At 39.0% G+C, this 16,344-nt stretch overlaps 1 protein-coding gene across 1 annotated transcript; it reads right to left on the bottom strand.

Moving 5' to 3' along the window:
* Positions 1-10,462: 10,462 nt before the first annotated feature.
* On the bottom strand, positions 10,463-12,876 carry nkx2.5 (NK2 homeobox 5). Its single transcript, XM_060836744.1, has 3 exons — positions 12,577-12,876; positions 11,134-11,163; positions 10,463-11,041 (listed from the first exon to the last, which is right to left on the bottom strand). The coding sequence occupies exons 1-3, from the start codon at positions 12,874-12,876 to the stop codon at positions 10,463-10,465; spliced, it is 909 nt and encodes a 302-aa protein (XP_060692727.1).
* Positions 12,877-16,344: the final 3,468 nt, after the last annotated feature.

Here is a 16,344-nt window from a genome sequence, read left to right as displayed (position 1 = left end):
GCCCTCCAAAGAGTATCTCACCCAAACTGTTCCCCATTACTCGATCTTTATCCCTGACTAATGCACCTCAACTCCACATCCCTGAACACTATGGTCAATTTACCATGGTCAATTTACCTAACCAACACATCATTGGATGGTGGGAGGAAACCAGAGCACCCAGGGGAAACCTATACAGACACAGGGTGAATGCGCAAACTCCACACTCTCAGTCACCTGAGGATGGAATTGAACACAGGTCCCCAGCACTATGGGGCAACAGTGCTAATCACTGAGCCACCATGCCACCCCAACTTTTTTTGTGGGGGTTTGGATGGGTTGAACAAGGATTTTTTAAAAAACTGAAACTAGTTACTGAATGTTGATATATCACAGAATCACAGAATTCTTACAATGCTATAATCCAAGCTAGGTACATTAAATTTATGTGAGGGGATGGTTAGCAAGCTTTAACTTTTTGTTTAAAATAGACAAAGTTTGAGATTCAGGTTTTTTTTTTGCTCAGTTGAGGTTTCCACGCTCATTCTTCTGCCATGGTACACAGAACCCTTAATAATATCTGATCCATTTCCAAAACACTGATAAAATTGCCTGTGTCCTTACCTTGCACCATGTGAGCCCACATATTAAATGGATAATCCTTTTACATTTCTGCCACCCCCAGCTTGATGCTACCACCAAATATATCTTCCCCACCCCTTTCAGCGTGTTGAAGTGAATGTTCCTTCTGTGGCACCCTCTATCACACCCAACACCACATGTTCCTTCCATTGCTCCTTCTCATCACTTGCCTTTTTACCTCCTCCCTTTTCACAGTTCAAACACTCCTTTCAGATGAATCGGTAATTTACTTGTACCTCTTTCAATTTAGTTCTACTGCTGCTCAGAAGGTGACCTCTACATGGAAGAAAACAAATACGGAATGAGTGATCGCTGGGGAGGCAGTGGTGTAGTGGTAATTTTACTATACCAGGAACTTAAAGCCCCAGACTGCAGGCCCACACCCACATCAAGAAGCATGCATTACGTTCACCTTCTAGTTGTTTGCCATTTCCATACATTATCTTGATCTCTTGATTACATTTCTGTCATTGGCCTGCTGCATGTTCCATGAAACTCATCGTAAGCTGAAGGAACAACAAGTAATTTTATGCTTAGACACCTTACAGGCTTTTGGACTCAACACTCATTGCCTCAACATTCAAACCCAGTGTCTGGCTTTCTTAATTTTTTTCCCACCAGAACTAACCTATATTAACACCTACTAGGAACATCTATTCTGGAACTATATGCCTTCTTGACAACTGTTACCACTCCCTTTGCCTGTAATCTGTGGCACCTCCTGCATGTCATCTAACCTTCCACTTTCCTTCCCTACTGTTCTAATTGCTCTTTTCCACATTTTTCTACAGTATAAATCACGTTACTTATCAAACTCTCTTTGCAGTTTCAAAGAAGATTAAGATTGGACTTGAACTATTTACTCTATATCTTTCTCCACAAATGCTGCCAGGCCATCTGAATTTCTCCGACACATTCAGTTTTTGTTTCAGAATTTCAGCATTCACAAAATGTTGCTTTTGTTTGAGATCCCATGTTCTTACTAAGAGAGTAAAGCTACACGGTTCAAGTTTTGAAAACATCATGTAAAACAATCCATACTACATGCAACTTATTTCTAACACTCAGATCTAACACAAGGTATATATGAGTTAATAGATGAACCATGGTCAATCATCCCACCAAGCTTATCAAACAGGAATTAAGTCAAGACAGATCCCTCAGATTTTTGCAGTAACCAACGCAGACAAATGTGATATTGAGCAACCAAATCTCATTAGAACTTTGTCTCCTATTCAAAGGATTCTAGTTCTTCAGTTTTAAATACATAGCTTTGAAACCTTGTCAAACATGATTCTATCATGGACTATCTCAATGCTTGCTCATGTCTTGATAGTTCAATGCCTTTTGCTGAGACTGCAGCCCACTGAATTCCTGAGACTACACTCCAGCATTGGTTCACAGGAATAACTCCAGCTCTTTCATGGACAGCTAACTGCACTGAGCTGATACTACATCTGGGATTTCTCTAAGCTCCAGCATTTCTCAGCTGCACTGAGAATTTTGCTTTTGGGGTTCCTACATCCATGCTTGCAACTGCACTGAATTATTAATGGATCATAGGATCTTCTATACTCCAATTGCTTTGACTGGTGCCCAATGCTTCTTCTGAGCCCTTATGCCAACATTTTAATGCAACTAGTGGCTCCCAGGGCTTCTATGAGCCTTGTTTGCCTGCAGTTATTGTGCTGCAGAAGACACCCAGTCTTGTGGACTTACTTATACTCAAAACATTTATCTGGTGTTGGGTTTTACGTGCCATAATAGTTGCACTGCTATCTGCAGCTGCCTGAAGATAGGACTGAATGCTAGCCTAAACATGTGCAGCCTGCCCCACTCTACACATACTGGAAAACAGAGGAATGGTAATCCTCAGCTTCTTTATGTAAAAAAATGTAATTTGGTTTAGGCAGACACAGCATAGGAGGCTTTTTGGTCCTTTATGCCTGCTCCAGCTGTCCAAAGGAGCAATTTACCTTGTTTCACTCCCCTGCATTCTCCCTGCAGCCTTGCACATTCTTCTCTTTTGGATAATAATCCAAATCCCTCTTGAATGCTTTGATAGAATTGGCCTAAACCATACTCTCAGGCAATGCATTCCAGATCCCAACACTTGCTGTCTGAAAAAGTTTCTCCTCATGTCTCATTGGCTTTTTTGCCAATTACCTTAAATCTATCCTTTCTTGCTCTTGACCCTTACATCAATGGGAATAGTTTTTCCTTGGAAATGTTCTGCTTAGCTTTACAAAAGTAATTTAATTTCTTCTTATGCACATTTGATGGTCTGATTTCAAATACTTTGTTTTTGCGATGAACCCATCTTAAGCTACACCAACCAAGTCTCACTATCACCACTTTTAAGGATAGAAAGCGATATTGTTTAAAGTTTTTTTTAATGTTGACATTCTAAATTGTAGCCCAACGGTGCTGATTCATTACATATTTTATATTTAGCAATATACAAATCCATTTGATTTAAACTTGCAAAAGAAAACATTTATCAAAACTAATACAATTTTGGACACAATTTATGTCTGGATCATTGATTGTGACTGAAATGGAAACTCTACCTCTCAATATTTATTCTGGAATTCCATTCTCTAAATCCTAGGCACAACAGATTTTCCAGTTTAATTCTTTGAATATACCAGAGGTGTTTAAAGTAATTCAGGGAAAGGAGAAGTAAAATATGTTTAATATGTTTTATTCACTTGTTCTAAAGTCACTATCATCCTTATTTTTGATAAATTTCACAAAATGGGAACAGTTGCTTATGGGGAATATTAGCAGTGAAATGTAAATTTCATTCAAACTACTAGACCACCCAGAGGTCTGTACATTTATAAGGGAAGATCTCCATGCTTCAGGTTAAGGTTGGCTCCAGATTTCATTTGAGACTGAAAAGATGCCAGAGTATGCCCTTGGGCTACACTTGGTTGTCCCTCTTCTCATTTATTGATCTGAGCTACAACCAGCCTGATAGGCAGGTATCACTGATGTTGGAAGCACTCTATTTCCCTTCACGCAGAGATAGTCATCAGCAGTTTGAGGGATGTTTTATGGAAACTGATTTACATTGTTTGTTGTCTTCTTAGTGCATTTGTCTGGCCCCTAACTAGACCACTTAGCTGAAAGTTCCTCACTCTATGCACGTGACTCATTTTAAAGATACAACAACAAAACTTGCTTGCATAAAGGTTAGTAAACTCTTTAATTTAGTTGTGTTGTGGAGTGATTATTGTGAAATCTGAAACTTTCATGAGAGTTAGCTCATGAATTTATAAGATTTTAAAGTGGTCAATGTCAGAAATCAACATCAAAAGAAAGTGTATTAAAAAATGCTTCTCAAACTTGTTGTGGCTTTACAAGATTTTCTTAATCACTGTAATAAATGCAAAATCCAGACAAACTCTCACCTTCGTCTCATAATGCATATGGATCATAATTCCATGCAACGTAGGCATGGAATTTATTTACATTTATTCCTTTAGTAACTTCAGACTTTGGAAAATGTGGATGAAGGAAGCAAATGTACTGCAGCCAAACTTGCAGATGACACAAAAATAGGTGGAAAAGCATGTTGTGAGAGGAATGCAGAGTTTACAGACAAATGTTAGGTTAGGTTTGTGGGCAAGAAGTTGGCAAATGGTGTATAATGTGGGAAAATGTAAAGTTGTTCATTTTGGAAGGGAGAACAAAAGAGCAAGGTATTATTTAAATGGAGAAAAACTGCAGAAAGCTACAACACAAAGGGACTTGGGGTTGGTTGTGCACAAATACAAAGCTAGTACACAGGCACAGCAAATAATTAGGAAGGCTAATGGATGTTGGCTCTTATTTCAAGAGGGTTGGAGCATAAAAGTAGGGAATTCCTACTGCAACTGTACAAGGTATTGGTGAGACCATATCTGGAGTACTGTAAGCCATTTTCATAGAACCATCGAATCCCTTTGACCATCGATTTTGGTCCACTTATTAAGGAATGGTATAATTTCATTGGAGGCAGTTCAGAAAGGTTTGCTGGGATGATCCATGGTATGGAGGGATTGTCATATGAACAAAGACTTAACAGTTTGAGACTCTATGCACTAGAATTTAGAAGAATGAAAGGTGATCTCATTGACATATAGAGGATTCTTAAGGGCCCTGCCAGGGTAAATGCTGAGAGGATGTTTCCCCTCATGGGTGAGTCTAGGACCAGAAGACAAAGTCTTAAAATAAAGGAGTGCCAATTTAAGACTGAGCTGATGAGGAATTTCTTCCCTGAGAGGGTTATGAATCTTTGGAACTCTTTGCCACAAAGGGCTATAGGAGCAGAGTCCATGGATATATTTAAAGCTGAAATAAATTCTTGATTAGAAGGAGAATCAAGAGTTATGGGGGAAAATGCAAGGCAGTGGACATGAGGAATTTCAAATCAACCATGACTCTATTGAATGACAAATTACAGTCAAGGGTATATTTCTTATGATCTTATGGTTATACTTTATTTATAATATCATTTTGAAATTAATTTTAATTTCATATTTGACTCCCAAGTTTTCACTTCATCTGTCCCCATTGGTGTACAACTGAAGAACCACACGATGCTGGATTAAAGTGATTGCCGGAAGAATCAAAGTGGCATGAGGAAATCCTTTTTTAGGGAGATAGTAGTTAGGATATAGAATACATTATCTGAGAATGTAGTTAATACAGACACAATACGGCTGTTTTAAAGGAATTGGATAATAGTGGAAAAGGAGAAAAGATTTGCAAGACTATGCTTGGGGAAGGGGAGGAGTGTTGTTGCTCTTGTAGAGAACTTGAACAGTCAGGATGGGCTGAATGGTCTCCTCACATGTAAAAAACATTATTTAACATCTTTCAATTTCCCAACGTTAATCAGCCTTAATGGCCTCCACATCTTTTATTTTTCTTCCTTGATTAAAAATTTTATGCACTTTGTTGTGGTTGTGTTCGCCGAGCTGGAAGTTTTTGCTGCACGGCGAACACAACCACAACAACGGATACCCGAGCTGCAAATCTTCAATCAAACTTTATGCACTTTGTTTGAACCTTCTGATACCTATGGATCAATGATGATTTTGTGAACTTTTTTTTATCTTTATTCTTCCATTGGGTATGTCTTTGCTGGAAAGGTCAGTCCTAAATATTTTTAAACATGGTAGCTTACTGGGCAATAAAGAACATTAGTACACCTGGTGGGTTCTTATAAGAATTGATGGCACTTTCATGGCACTAGTACTGAGACCAATATTTTCGTACTGCAGATTTAAGAAGTGAATTTAAGTTCCATCAGTTACTGTGATGGAATATAACAAAGCAATCAGGGCTTTTTGAATTGTAATTGCCTAGCTTTGGGGTTTTTAAGCTATAGGAATGTAACTCATGAATAAATTTTATTTGGCTCATTAGTCAGAAAATATCACCAGGAAAATGCAGCAATGTTGGGTTGGTCAGATTCTGAGGCATGAGAATTTGTTGAAGAAGGTGAATGATCAAATATTTGAGGGATACAGATCAAGAGGGAGAAAACTTGAAAATAGGAGTTTCCTATCAGCAATTAAAGGGGAACGTCCAAGATCATGAAGTGTGGAAAGGTGTGAGGACCTGTCCTTTACTAATGATCAACATTATTTCTTCTTCAGAATTTTTTTGTCTGCAGTAGTTTTTGAGCTGTTGTGGACCACATTTCTTATTAAATATCAGAATGAAACAACTATAGCTTTGCATTAATGATGTACAGAATGATTATAGCATAGAAGGAAGCCATTCAGCCTACCATGTCTGTGCCAGCTCCCTGCAAGAGCAACACAGCTGCTTCTACCCCTGCCTCCCTTTCCCTATTACACTGCACTTCTCTATAAACCTTGATTGTATTGCTTCCACTACATTGTCAGTTACTGAATTCTAGATCATGACCACTGCTGCAGAAAAGTGCTGTTCTTCATTGTTTTGTTTGTCATTGAATCAGTGCCATCTGTTTCTTGATCCTTCCACAAATGGGTGTAATTGTCCTGTTGTATTCTGAGTTTGAATACTTGTATTAAATCTCCTCTCAACCTCCACTTCACTGAAATGAACACTCCGAGCTTCTCTTATTTATCCATGAAACTGAAGCCCTGCACCCATTCTCATAAATGTTTTCAGCACTCTGTCATGTCCTCACATTCTTCCTAAAGCGTGTTGTCAAAGCTTTGGGCACAATACTCCAAATGAGGTGGATTAGTGTGCCATAACTTGCTTGTATTTGTACTGTTGACCCTTATTTATAAACTCAGTTCCTTTATATATTTTAACCACTTTCTCAACTTGCCCTACCAATCTCGATTAATGTTACATGTGCTGCCACTTCCCTGTTCTATCTATTTGTGCACCACATTTCATTTGTACCCTTTATTTTGTCCTGACTCTTCTTGTTCTTCCTACCAAAATGGATCACTTCACCATTCTCTGCATTAACTTTTATTGGCTATATGTCAGCCCATTCCACTAGCTTATCAATCACTCATTATCTATCACTATCCTTCTCAAAATGCCTCCAAATTTTGTGTCATTTGCAAATTTTGCAATTGTGTGCTATACAATCAAAAGTAGATCATCGATATAAAACAAGCAAAACAATGGTCTCAGTACCAAGCCTCAGGAAACCTCAATGAATTCAATGCATCCTTCGTCCAATCTGAAAGACATCTGTTATCTTTCCTTTTTATTTCTTGTCATTAAGCCAACTTTGTGTGTATGTTATACAAGGAGGAAAATACTGACATTGAGATGGTTGATATCATGCGAGCAGGTCATACTGAATAGATCAAGACAGAGAAAGAGTGACCCATAGAGTGGCACATATGGAAGGGGAATACTGAAAATAGGTAAAAACATTCACTGAGTGGGGGAGAACCCCTGACTAAATAAGTGAACGCAGAGGAAAAAGCAATGGAAGAGGAGATGGAAATCCATTGAGGTGGGCTTACGGGAACAAAACTGTGGAAGGTTTTGGTTTTATTCTCACTTTTCTCTTGTTGTTGTATTTGGATGGCAATTGTTCACATGCAATCATTCACATCTCCAGAACTGCATTTTTTTTTATTCATCCATTGACTGCTGTCTTTGGCCCTGCACCACAACACTTCTGCCATTTAATCCCTTTGGTTTCTTTTTTTTTCCCTTTTCCACTTCCCATGCCCCTCACTCACTTAAAAATATTTCCATTTAAATGTTTTCCCAATTCTGATGACAGACTATCAATCTGAAACTCTAGTTTTCTCTCTTCAGAGATGTCTTTAGAACTGCTGAGTGTTTGCAAGTTTTGATTTTATTTCATATCCATGAGACATTTTCTGATGACTGGAGTTATGGTTTGCTTCATTCTGTGAGAGACACTGACAATGGGTGTATTTACATTGTAATTTTGCTTGCTGCTATACCCAGATATTAAATTGCATTGCAAATCCAGCTGAGATTTCATGTGAGAGTCATGGCAGACATAAGTTTCACAAAGCTTTGGTTTGAAACGCAAAGAATATACTCACAAGAAATGCCAAAAGCATATTTTGGATATTCTAATGCAATTTTTAACCGATCAGTTGATAGTATGAAACACGGTGACTATGGTTGTTCCTGCTCCTCAGATGCTGCCTGACCTGCTGTTCTTTTCTTGCGCTACTCTAATCTTGACTCTAATCTCCAGCATCTGCAGCACCCACTTTCGCCTATAGTTATTCCAATCAACTAAACATTCACTTTTTAAATACTGGGAGAATCCATCATTGGGGATTATGGTTGGGATACATATGAATAATTCTAATAAGAAATTCAATAGAAATTTCTATACTTAGAAGGTTAAAGTATGGAACAAATAGACTGTTGCAGGGGGGTTAGAATGAATGCAGTTTTGGGGGTAGCTAGATGAGTGCATGAAAGAGAAAGGAATAGAATGCTATGCTGACTGAATCAGAAGAGGCAAAGATAGAGGAGGTATTGGAGGAGTAAAAAGGCTTGACATAGCATAGTTGGACCTAATGGGCTGTTTTCGTTCTTACAACGACAGAACTCTACGTGATCAGTTCAATCCAACACCCTGTATTCTTTGAACGACAGAATTCTTCATGTAGTGAGATTGCAAAGTCGTGCCGTTGAAATGCGACGTGCAGCCATTGGTTTGAGAAAGATAGCTATAACCTACATGTAACCTATGCCTCTTCTAGACCCGTAAGAGACTTAATTCTCCATAACATTTACATTCTATCAGTTTGTCGCATACCCATTTGCTTTACGACATCTCTCTCAAATACAAGTATGTTCTAGTGTCGCATCAGCAAAATAAAACTTTTTTCTTCAGAGGGCATCCACTAATCGTAATTCAATCTAATTCATTTCAAAAGTAAAATAAATGTACTCAATCTTCATTCTGAATCCTCAGCGCTACCAACATTTGGCATCACCCGCTCTGATCAACAAACGTGTGTTGCTGAATGTTGATTTAGCCATTCCCGTGAAAACGTGGCATGTCACAGTGGTCGGGAATGCAGAGGCGCCCTGTTTAATTTTCAGTGCTCGTTTATTTCTAATGGCACGTTTCTAAATAGGGTGTAATTGGGGTTGAAATATTTGACTTGTAGAATGTATCCGTGCGCTAATAAGCCTGCTAACCAAATACAAAAAAAAACATTGCTTTTTCTATCTGGTTAGAACCGGCAGACATTGAAAGATTGTCAGGACAGAACTTCGTGAAGGACGGCGTCATATTGGGCTCATGGTTTTATATCCAGAGTAATATTTCAAACAAAGTACAGCACTGGTATGGTTGAAAGCATTTCTGTTCGGTTAAAAACGAACTGAACGTTTAAAGGAACCTGCCTGGGGATTTGAAGGCAGCGTTGCGTTTTAATACTTAATCTAATGAGATTTAACCAAATAGGAGAGATAAAATGATTTTCTCCCAATATCATTCAGATGCGTTAAGTATATGTCTTTTTTATTACATAGTCTTGTAACCCACGCGCAAAACGAAATAAACAGAAAGCAACATTGCACACATTTAACTGTACATATTTACTGCAGTGATTTGAAGACGGTTTACAATTTTTAAAAATTGCAAATAACGTCGTCGTAATTCGCATAATGACGTAAAAAAATAAGTGGGCAGTGTTAGTGCATGATTTCAAGGTGCGATTTTTCTACTTGATCTGTTACTACCGAATTCTGAACTTGGGCTACTAACATTCTGTCCATTGCGGTATCACCAAAACCGCCTATTCATGTGTATCCTTCAAATCTCAATGATCCACCCACCCTTTACCATAATAACACTGCATAACGGAAGACAGGCTCAAATACAAAGCTACTTTAAAATACGAGATCAAAAGTTGTATGAAAAAAAAGACATAAAATGACGGATGTATTTGCCCGAGTCTTTTAACGACCGACATCAGTCCCTTTACATCATCATCTGCGACATTGTTGTCAGTCTCATTGCTTGGTTCAGACAGGGGCAGTGAGTCTACCGTGTCAAAGAACATTTGGGGATTAAATAATGATAAGGTGATCATTATCAGTGATCTGGAACACTAAAATAAAAGCCCTGAAAGTGTGTGGAATTATGATTTCACATCTTCCTTACCCAGTCCTTGGTTCGAAGATGCAATAATACTTTTTATTAGCGCTAATGCTAAATTAGCAGTCTTTGACTGTATCCTTGAGCTGCCCGTTAAAAAAAATGTGACCCATATAACAGGGAGACAGACTGCACTTTCTCGCCTTTCAGTAATAGATGACCTGTGTCAACAACAATTCAGTGCGAATATTGTCCTATGCTCAATCAGTGTCATCACTAACATTACCAGGCTCTAATTCCATGCAATGTGGAAACCCCAGTGTTCTGGTGGATTTGAGTCTGTACCGCAGTGTTCAGGTCATTGACGGTGAAGTTCATGTTCATAAAACTGCTGGCCGCTGTCGAAGGGGGCATGGCTTGAACACTGGGATAGTTACAGTCATAGTTGGCGTTGGAGGCTGCAGCACTGTAGTTGGTGTAGTTGGCATAAGTGCCGTAAGCGTAAGGGCTGAGGTGCATGTTATACGGCGAGTGGTAAGATGAAGACTCTCCCAGACACGGCTTCCCGTCTCGAACGAGAACCGGTACCGCGATTCTTCTGGGAGGCGGGAGGCCAACCATCTCCAGAGATTTATCCTGGCGTTGCCTTTTACATTTGTACCGGCGATTTTGGAACCAAATTTTGACCTGGGTGGAGGTGAGCTTCAGTATGTTTGCTAAATGGTCTCTCTCGGGTGCGGAGAGATATTTCTGCTGTTTAAACCGCCTCTCGAGCTCGTAGACCTGAGCCTGGGAGAAAAGCACTCTTGGCTTCCTTCTTCTTCGCCGGGGCCTCTCGGCTTCATCAGCTTTCTCTCTTTCCTTCTCCGCGTTCACCCCCATCACTCGGCATTCTAAATTGCAAAACCACATCATTAGTGCAAAACTGACCTTTGTCCCTTGCAACTTTCTGCTAAACCCGTTTCTAACGTTGAATCAGATTTCTCAAATACTACAGGAACAGTATAAAGTCTGATGGAGATATTAGCATTAATGCCTGGTTTGTAGAATAATTAATCTGAAGGTACAATCTGTGTACATCTCAATGGAAGGCTGGACACGTCCAGGAGCTGCAGATACAGGATTTCAACTTTAACTTGAGACAATGCGGGCTAAATCGTTAACAGAAGATCAGAGGAGGTACTTGACAAGGTCAACACCAGCCCGTTCATAAATGACAGGATATGGAACACTTTAAATTGAACGATTTCTCCCATAAGATTTACCTGAAATTCTGTGTAAAAATATTCTCTACACATCAAGATATCTGTTTAAATATAAAAGTCGTATCACAACAATGGGCGAATAGAGTTAGAGGGTGATGTGGAACGAATCACAGTGAAGTAAAGGTTTGCAAAGTCTGTAGTTCGCCCTTCTCAAATTGGGTGTTTTGAGCAGCTTTGTAGAATAATTAATTCAGCCGCTGTGGGAAAGGTGTAAAAAACGAACTGTTTAAAATCTCTGTCCTTCCCATTGGAAAATGTATTGAAAAGATAGATGAACAAACATACTGCATGATATTTTTGAAGAAAAGGCGGATCTATTCTCTGTCAGTTTGAGAAGTAGAATGTTAACATAGTAAAATCAGGCATTGAAAGATTAAAGCAAAATAGCGTAACAAATCCAAACCTGGAGAGGTTAGTGTTACTTTGGGAGGCAATATTAATAGAGTGAAGTCCAGGGGAAGAAAGAATGAGATGTGAGATGATCCCGTTAGTATGGCACGAAATTAATCCTGAACCAGAAAGTAAGGAAATAACAACCCATATTTTTAAAATAAATCATTGTCCTTTCGAATTCCATCATACTTTAAATCTGCAACTGATATAGAAACTAGAGCAATAATAGCAAAAAAACTGAATAATAATTCAAAACGTGGCATTCAATGACGATCACATTATTTATATTGCCCATAGTTTGCTCCTCTATTTTCAATTTATTTAGTCCATATCAATACATCGCGAGTTATCTGAACGATGAATGAAACTCCAATTAATATATGTGCGAAGGAAGTTCGTAGATATCTATTAGAAATGTGAAGATTTCCTGGGAGCGCTCGTGAAATAAACATTTTATGTAAAATTGTTATTTTTTTCTATACTTACTGTCTATTGTAAACTCAGCTCACTTGCCTGAATTAAATTGAATTTTTTTTAAAAATCCAGTTCCAATACACATTTTATGCAGACATTTTACTAGTTTGGATCCTAAACACGCGTGCAGATTACCAGAGATCGTTTTATCTGCATATATATTATAAAACTAATAATTGTAGGCACTCTAATAACATTATGTATGAAGTAAAAGGTGATGAATTATCTGTAAAATTAAGTTTTACCCTTAATGTTTCCCGTCGCTCCGTTGCTTGCCTTTGCTTCTCTGCGGTCGATTTCCAAATAATTGTTTCCGAACGAACTACTGGAATAATTGGGATGATTTTTGCAGGAATTCAGTTTGGGCAGCGGCTCATTGTATGTCGCTAGAGATTGTGTTTCACTGAAGTGCAGTTGTTTGCTCCCTGCCAGCATACAGGAAGCAGGGGAGGGAGGCGAATCGAACTCCGCCGACTCTCCAAGAGACGCCATGTCAGGATGATGCTGAAGATTTAAAATATCCTTTACTGAGAATGGAGTCGAAGTTGTTGAGCCGGCAAACATGTTGAAAACCAACTACTGCGTACTAAGTGTCCAGAAGAGGAGGTCTTGAGAGGGTTATAGTTAGAGGTATATTTCACCATCGGAATAAGCAAAAAACAATTAGTAATAACCGTTCAGTTTAGTTATTCGGTGGTGAGCCGTTCATCTCCCCTAACAGTTTGACTAAACTATCTAGTTCTGGGATGTGCTGGTGCTATCTGACATCAGTATATTGGTGTGGGGGAGGGGGCTGCGAGGCGGCATTGGATCACTGAGACCGACGTGTTATACAAACAGCTATTGGCCTGAGGTGCTGCGCTCTGTGCATCGACAATAAACGTTCTGCTATACTCCTAATATGGCCGAATTGAGCATTATTCTTGTTCATACCTGCATTTCCTCAAAATTGCTTGTAATATGCTACACTTTCATTATATGGCAATTTTAATTTGAACAAATTCGTACAGAAAGTAACATTTTATTTTTCTTACTCAAGTGAAATATTTTATTTTTCACTTTCGGTGACCCAGTGTATTCTCATGAAAACAGACAAGCTGAGGCTAGAAATTATAGGACACATTATAGACGTCTGTCCGACGGAACTAGACATCACAATTATAAACGTGTGTGTGTGTGAATACGCGCCGGTGTCGTTGGATGTGGATATGTATCTGTCTGTGTCCCTGAAAGTGTGTGTGTGTGTGTGGTTGTGTGTCTCTGAGTCTCCCTGAGCGGAAATATGTGTGTATCGGTGTATAATGGTGTGGGTATGTGTCCCTGAGCATGATTATGTGTGCCTCTGCGTGTGGGTTTGCACCTGTGTGCCCCAGCGCACCCTGACATTGCCTTCAGTAGCAAGTTGCTAAGTATTAGATAAAACCCCTTTTGAATCCGTAATTTGAATCACCTGCGCATTTCTTATTAATGTACCTTCTTCATCTGCATTTGTATTTGTATTATGAGCTTTGTCTTTGTCTTATTTTGAAGGTAAACTACTTAGATAAATTTAAGGATGACTAAAAAAGGCCTATTAATAAACTAAAGTGCATTAACAAAAAAAAACCCATTGATTTGATGCATAAAATCCTACCTACTGTCTGTAAATGTGACTTTGATGAAACTTATTCTTGTAATTGAGACAATATTTGTGTGAAAATTCGTTTCATATTGCATAATACTTTGTAGAGAATGATGTTTGAACAGGAACGTTCAGCACTGCAATTTGAACACTGACACAGGAGTACTATTTTAAAGATTTGTTTCCCTGGCTCAGGCCTAATTGGGAAAATGGAACATGTACAACAGATGTTTGTTGAAAATTGGGAAAAAAAGTAAATATAACATTAATATGTGGAATGTTGAAGGTTAACAATTTAAACTGAATTTGTTCAAACAATAGAGGTCCGACCCCTTCAAATTTAGTCCAGCAGAAAATAACTTAGCGGCTGCTTCCCAGTAAGCTATGAGGAACGGGACAATCAAACCACTGAACTCGGCTGGATTGTTTTGAGATTTTGTGGTTGGGGGCTGGGGGCAGAGGGGATCGGAACCACCAGGGGCAACACGCTGGAAGTTGGAAACTGTGGTCCGGCAACCACTTCAGGCTCCCCGATTGCTGATAAAGGGTTTGGATAAGGGACGATTAGGAGGACTGCAAGTGCAAGGAGGAAATTGGAGACAACGTGCTAACAGACAGAAAACAAACAAATAAAAAAAACCGGCTTTGGATGGAACATGAACTGTCATTTTGACTTTGCTGGAATGTACGTGCTTAGTTATCCCATTGAGTGTAATGAAACTGAAATAAGGTGGTGAATCAGTTACTGATCCAGGACTGAAGCATTGATCTGTTTGAGTAAGAAATTGGTGTCCGTATATTTTCTCCAATGAGCGGCGAAACATTTTTATGCACCGGTCGTTACATTGAGAATTACAATCCGAAAGACGGAATGACAAGACACAGTCTGCTGTTATCTATTCCGGGCCATTTTCCACACAAACTCAGTTTCTCCTTCCTGATACCGTCTGTGAATCATTTCGTTTTTTTAAATGTGAAAATGACTTTAACCTCAGAACAATGACATAAGAGAATACACAAGACAACTCTGGGATTGAGGCGATGCACAATGTCAACATTAATTCATTGCAGCCTGCTTTTCGACAAAATAGATAAAAAAAGACAGGATATTTCTGGATTCTGAACGGGTCTTTCGAGCTGTCAACTTTTGTTAACAAGACATCCAGAAGTTTCCGATAAGCGTTTCTCAATATTTTAGATATTCAACGTGTTCTGATTAAGTGGATCAAAGAATAGTAAACGTAACACGATTTATGTTACATTTATAAAACAGTTTCCTGATGGCTTGGTTCATCTTGATTTGCAGCACCAGTCGCAAAGATAATGATTGAAATTGTGCCGCTTGTAAAACCTAAATAAGCGCATAAAGATTCGTCTGAAGGTTAATGGAAAGATTGTTTTTTCTCTCTCTTTATCCATTCGGAAAAAGAAAATTGAATGACATAACGCCTTTAACGACGTCAAAACTTCAGATAGCGCTTTGCAGCCAATGAAATCGTGGCCACATTTTTCAAGGTGATGAGCGAGGAAACGCAGCAACCGATTAACACGCAGCAAGCTCCAAAATTAACAATTTGATAGCCACTAGATTATCTGTTCGGATGTTGATTGGGGGATAAATATTGGACACTGAGTAATTCTCCTGCTGTTCTCGAAATGGTGCCTAGGGATCTTTTATGTTGACCTGAGAGGGCAGATAGGCCCTCTGTTTAATGTCTCATTGAAAATACCCTAAATTGTGTGGTAAACTCTCTGAAGGGGGACCTGAGCACACATTATGACTTACATAGTTAAAAATCACACAACACCAGGTAATAGTCCAACAGATTTGTTTGAAGGCAATGGCTTTCGAGGAACTGCCTCAACATCAGGTAGTTTGGATAATTGCTTGAAGAAGGAGCAGTGCTCTGAAAGCTAGTACATCCAAACAAACCTGTTGGATTGTAACTTGGTGTTGTGTGATTTTTAATTTTGTCTACCCCAGTCCAACACCGGCACCTCCAAGTTATAGGTTAGAAGTCAGAGTGCTGCTCACAGAGCCATGTGCTTTGGGACCAAGCTGGATGCACTATTCAGAATAATTGAGGCGATATTTCCAAGGCTATCGGTGGAGATGAATTGATTTCATCATTGGCCAGATAGTTTCCCTCCAGCTTTGAGAGCTTTGATTGATCGGAATGACTGGCGATCTCTAATACACAGTTGCATCCAACAATATAACCATTAGGATTTGGAAAATTAGAGAGAAATCTACAATGACAGGATTTGCAAATAACGAAAATTCAGCCAATAATGAAGCTAAAAGTTCAGAAACAAACACGGAAATTACTGGGAAAACACAGCGGGGAAGACAGCAGCGTAGGTCCGGTAACCCTTCTTTAGATCTTGCTTTCCAGCCTCCACCGTTCTTT

The sequence above is a fragment of the Hemiscyllium ocellatum genome, chromosome 16 (genome assembly GCF_020745735.1).
Source record: "Hemiscyllium ocellatum isolate sHemOce1 chromosome 16, sHemOce1.pat.X.cur, whole genome shotgun sequence".
NCBI lineage: Eukaryota > Metazoa > Chordata > Chondrichthyes > Orectolobiformes > Hemiscylliidae > Hemiscyllium > Hemiscyllium ocellatum.
The sequence above is the reverse complement of the archived record's forward strand: the minus strand, read 5'-3'. Positions and strand labels throughout refer to the sequence as shown.